Source organism: Xenopus laevis, chromosome 2S (genome assembly GCF_017654675.1).
Source record: "Xenopus laevis strain J_2021 chromosome 2S, Xenopus_laevis_v10.1, whole genome shotgun sequence".
Lineage (NCBI taxonomy): Eukaryota > Metazoa > Chordata > Amphibia > Anura > Pipidae > Xenopus > Xenopus laevis.
In genome coordinates this window covers 32854484-32859727 of record NC_054374.1, presented here as the reverse complement: position 1 = coordinate 32859727, position 5244 = coordinate 32854484, and the positions used below count along the sequence as shown (strand labels likewise).

At 43.3% G+C, this 5244-nt stretch overlaps 1 protein-coding gene across 1 annotated transcript; it reads right to left on the bottom strand.

The window, feature by feature from the left end:
• Positions 1–2720: 2720 nt before the first annotated feature.
• Positions 2721–4931, bottom strand: LOC121400449. Its single transcript, XM_041583582.1, has 2 exons — positions 4181–4931; positions 2721–4090 (listed from the first exon to the last, which is right to left on the bottom strand). The coding sequence occupies exon 2, from the start codon at positions 3894–3896 to the stop codon at positions 2844–2846; it is 1053 nt and encodes a 350-aa protein (XP_041439516.1). The 5' UTR covers positions 3897–4090; positions 4181–4931; the 3' UTR covers positions 2721–2843.
• Between the last annotated feature and the right edge of the window lie 313 nt (positions 4932–5244).

Here is a 5244-nt window from a genome sequence, read left to right as displayed (position 1 = left end):
TGATTGCTTTGTATTTTTCTTAGCTCCTAATAAACGTCATCAGCAATACTTTAAGCTCCGTCTCTGATCTAACAAGTACTTGCGCCCAGGGAAAGCAGAGTTCTGTTCAGTATGATGGCTTGAAGATCTGGAACATGGAGCAAAGCACTGGAAGTGAAGGCAAGCCTTGTCCTTGATTCCTCCCATAGACCAGGCCGTAATCACAGGGCCCTGTTGTGGCCCTATAGCAATTTGTACAGAGCGTAATATCAATTACAACTTTTATTTGCACTTTGCTCAGTTTTGCTCGTAGTATCATTTCCTTCTTCTTAGTACAGGTACGGGATCTGTTATTTGGAAGCCAGTTATCCAGAAAGTTCCAAATTACTGAAAGGTTGTCCCCCATAGACTCCATTATAATAAATTAATCCAAATTTTTAAAAATGATTTCCCTTTTCTCTGTAATAATAAAACAGTAGCTTGTACTTGATCCAAACTAAGATATAATTAATCCTTATTGGAGGCAAAACCAGCCTAATGGTTTTGTTTAATGTTTACATGATTTTCCAGTAGATTTAAAGGGATACTGTCATGGGAAAAAAAAAACATTTTTCAAAATGAATCAATTAATAGTGCTACTCCAGCAGAAATCTGCACTGAAATTCATTTCTCAAAAGAGCAAACAGATTTTTTTATATTCAATTTTGAAATTTATTGACATTGTCAATTTCCCAGCTGCCCCAAGTAATGTGACTTGTGCTCTGATAAACTTCAATCACTCTTTACTGCTTGCTGTTCTGCAAGTTGGAGTGATATCAACCACCACCCTTTTTCCCCCCCAGCAGCCAAACAAAAGAACAATGGGAAGGTAACCAGATATCAGCTCCCTAAAGGTGGCCATACACGGATAGATCCGCTCGTTTGGCGATGTCGCCAAACGAGCGGATCTCCCTCCGATATGCCCACCTTGAGGTGGGCAATATCGGGCTGATCCGATCGTGGGCCCTAGGGCCCAACGATCGGATCCTAGCGTTCACCAAACGGGCGGTCGGATCGCGGGACCGCATCAACGAACAGATGCGGCCGCGATCCGACGGGATTTTTAATCCCATCCGATTGAGATCTGGCCGACTTTCGGCCAGATCTCGATCGGGGAAGCCCGTCGGGGGCCCCCATACACGGGCCAATAAGCTGCCGACACGGTCTGTCGGCAGCTTTTATCGGCCCGTGTATGGCCACCTTAACACAAGATAACAGCTGCCTGGTAGATCTAAGAACAACACTCAATAGTAAAATTCCATGTCTCACTGAGATACATTCAGTTACATTAAGAAGGAAAAACAACAGCCTGCCAGAAAGAATTTCTCTCCTAAAGTGCAGGCACAAGTCACATGACCAGGGGCAGCTGGGAAATTGACAAAATGTCTAGCCCCATGTCAGATTTCAAAATTGAATATAAAAAAAATCTGTTTGCTCTTTTGAGAAATGGATTTCAGTGCAGAATTCTGCTGGAGTAGCACTATTAACTGATTCATTTTTAAAAAAACATGTTTTCCGATGACAGGATCCCTTTAAGGTATGAAGATCCAAATTACGGAAAACCGAAAATCATATCATACTTACCGAGATTTTAATTTCCTGGACTGGAACATGGCAGTGGGCACACAAAGGGTTAATCCCTCCTGCTGTGAGAAAGGCACAGGAAGTGACGAATAAAAGGACTTCCCCCAGCTCTGGCGCCCATTCTTTCTGACTGATTACAATACCCCTGGGAGGGAAGCCCCTGCCCACTGCCATGTTCCAGTCCAGGAAATGAAAATCTCGGTAAGTATGATATGATTTTCAGTTTTCCTGTTCCTTTCACATGGCAGTGGGCACACAAAGGGACTTAACAAGCTAAGCATTTAGGGAGGGACAAAACAAACATAGACCAAGTACTGCAATTATACATTTATTCAGCAGTAGCCGCCTCCAAAATTGAATGCCCAAAACAGGCTAGATCCTTAGAATATGTATTAAATTTGTAATGTTTGGAAAAAGTGCAAAAAGATGACCAAGTGGCCGCTCTGCAGATTTCTTCTGCCGATACCTGGGCTCTGAGTGCCCAGGAAGCTGCCATCCCTCTGATGGAGTGTGCTTTAGGTGCTGGTTCAGGTGCTGACTGTAATGAATATGCTGTTACGATGCACTGCTTCAACCATCTTGCAATCGTGCTTTTAGCAGCTCTGTTTCCTGAATTATTACTTCCAATGGTCACCAAAAGGTAATCTGTTTTTCTGAAAGTTGCCACTTTCTTAAGGTAAATCCGTAAGCATCTGACTACATCCAAGTAGTGAAGCTTTTCTTCTTGTTGATTTTGTGGTTCCGGATAGAATGCAGGTAAGATCAGTTCCTGTTGCTGATGAAATCTAGATGGTACTTTGGGTATGAATCTATCTTCCGTTCTGAGTACCACCTTGTCTGGAAAGAAGGATAGCTTAGACGGTTTAATTGATAATGCCTGCAATTCTCCTACCCTTCTGGCAGATGTGATGGCTAACAAGAATACTGTTTTGAGGCACAGATTTTTTAAAGATGCTTCCTCTAATGGTTCAAAAGGGTGTTCCATTAACGCTTTTAAGACCAACGATAGGTCCCAAGGTGGAACTTCTGATCTGATGATAGGGCAAAGTTTTTTCAATCCCTGAAAAAATCTTTTCAATAGGATACCTGAAGCCCAGTGAAAGTCAGTGTGTGCTGAAATCGCCGTCACCTGTCCTTTAAGCGTAGAAATACTTAAATTGCGTTCTATGCCTGCTTGTAGAAATTCTATGATGGTGACTTCAGATATTCTGAGAGGGTCATGACCTCTTGCTTTGCACCAATCAATAAAGACCTCCCAAGTTCTGGCGTACTTTGTGTGTCGATTTTTTCTTTGAAGCTAATATGGTAGATACTGTGGAGTCTGATAATCCCAACCGATTAAGCTTTAGCCTTTCAGTTTCCAGGCTGCTAAGGCCCAACGGCCTGGGTTCAGATGTAACACCATTCCCTGGTGGAGAATAGTTGGAACTATTGGAAGGTGGAATGGCTCTTCCTGTTTGAGCTCCATCAGTGTCGGAAACCAAGCTCTTCTGGGCCACCAAGGTGTCACAATGACCACATTTGCCTTGTCTGTCCTGATTTTCTTGAGGACTTTCGGAATCACAGCTAGAGGTGGAAAGATGTAAGCCATTCGAAATTTCCATGGGAAGGAAAAGGCATCCCAAAATTTCGTTTGACTGTTCTTTCCCCAAGAACAAAATGTCGCGATCTTCTTGTTCTGAGATGTTTCCATCAGGTCTATGGAGAAGGGACCCCACTTGTTTTTGATCAGATTGAACATTTCTTGACTGAGTTCCCATTCTCCCACTGTCGGGAATTTCCTGCTGAGCTGATCTGCTAGGCAGTTCTGGACTCCCGGTATGTAACAGGCCGACAGACCTATTAGGTTCTCTTCCGCCCACGAAAAAATAGCTATGGTCGTGGTCAATAAGGTTTTTGATTTGGTGCCCCCTTGCTTGTTTATGTAATTGACCACGGTAAGATTGTCTGACTTTATCTGGACTTCTTTTCCTCTGACTATTTCGTGGAATCTTATCAGGCTTAGTAGGACTGCTTTCAATTCTCTCCAGTTGGAGCTCTTTCTGCTGTCTTCCTTGGACCAAATTCCTTGGAACGTTTGTCTCCTGCAATGTGCTCCCCAGCCTTGCACTGGCAGCAGGAATGCATCCTTGTTTACTCAGATTATGCATTACTTTACCCGTGACTTCATCTACCATAGTAGCCATGGATTGCTTGAAGGTGGATTGCATCCAGTCCATCATGTTATTCAGTTGTTCCATGGGAGGATTGCTAGCCTCCATTAGGCATTTTTTGCACAGCCTTTTATCCAGCATGGCTGGTTCACCACATGCTATACACTCCCGTCTGGAACTTTTACATCTTTCTGGCTGATTTTCCTGTTTTGGGCTCCTATAAATAAAAAGGAGTAAAGTTACTTACTTCTTGAAAAGTCTGTCCCAAAAGCTCCTTAGATAATGCTTACCCCCTTGAGCCTGAGTGTGAACGCCTGTGACTCATTACAGACAGCCTGCAAGAGATATGTACACCACAGGTTAATCATTTTACCAAACCTGAGCTCCCAGCGTGATTTAATCCATATCCACAGGTAACTACTTACACCTGGGACCAGCAATGCACTACTTCAAGCACTCTGCTTCTTTTTAACAGCAGTAAGACGCCAGACAAAAAACAGCATAAAATGGTTGAAATGTTTGTCTATACCACGCCTCCCGTCCCTTTAAATCTTACCAGGAAGTGCGCACATGCGCAGTAGTGCTTCCGGGTTAGGCGTGACGTCATAGGGCGCATCAGCGTCTTATTGCACATGCGCCGTCTGAAGATCGGCATTGCGACTTACAGCGCTGCAGGCAACGGATGGCCATAAGCCCGCCGGCTTCTCCTGCGGCTCACATGAGAACCTGTATCTCGGCCAGAGGAGCTTCAAACAGAGGAGAGCGGCTCTGCTGGTACATTGTGGGGGTATTGCATGACAGGAAGAAAAAGAATGGGCGCCAGAGCTGGGGGAAGTCCTTTTATTCGTCACTTCCTGTGCCTTTCTCACGGCAGGAGGGATTAACCCTTTGTGTGCCCACTGCCATGTGAAAGGAACAGGAAAATCCCTTATCTGGAAAGCCCCAGGTCCCAAGCATTCTGAATAAGAAATTCCCTACCTGTAGTAGAAAGTACACACACAAGGCACAGAATAGATAATCAATGAAATATGATTTATTTTAACTTCTTTATTCCAGATGTACTCTTCTCTCCACCAACAACATACCTAACATAATAGCCAGAACACTACTTCCTGCTTTTCAGCTCTCTCGGTTTCTACTGCTTTACCAGGCAGTAACCAATCAATGACTTGAGGGGGGGCACATTACATAAAACTTACAGTATAGGGTCGAATCGCACATTTGAATTCAGATTTTTTTTTTTTTTTTTTTGGTGTCAAAATTCACACGTTCGAATTTTAATACTCTTATTCAACTGTAAATTAGAATGTGAGATTTATAACACCTCGGCCATGGAAATAGTCCTAATCCAAATAGTCGCCACCTAAAACCTGCCGAGTTCATTTACGGAGAAAAACTTGATTCGTACGAGTCGAATACGATTCAAATTTTTGATTCGGAACTATTCGATCGAATATTGGACATTCCAATTTTTTCTGAAATAACCTCC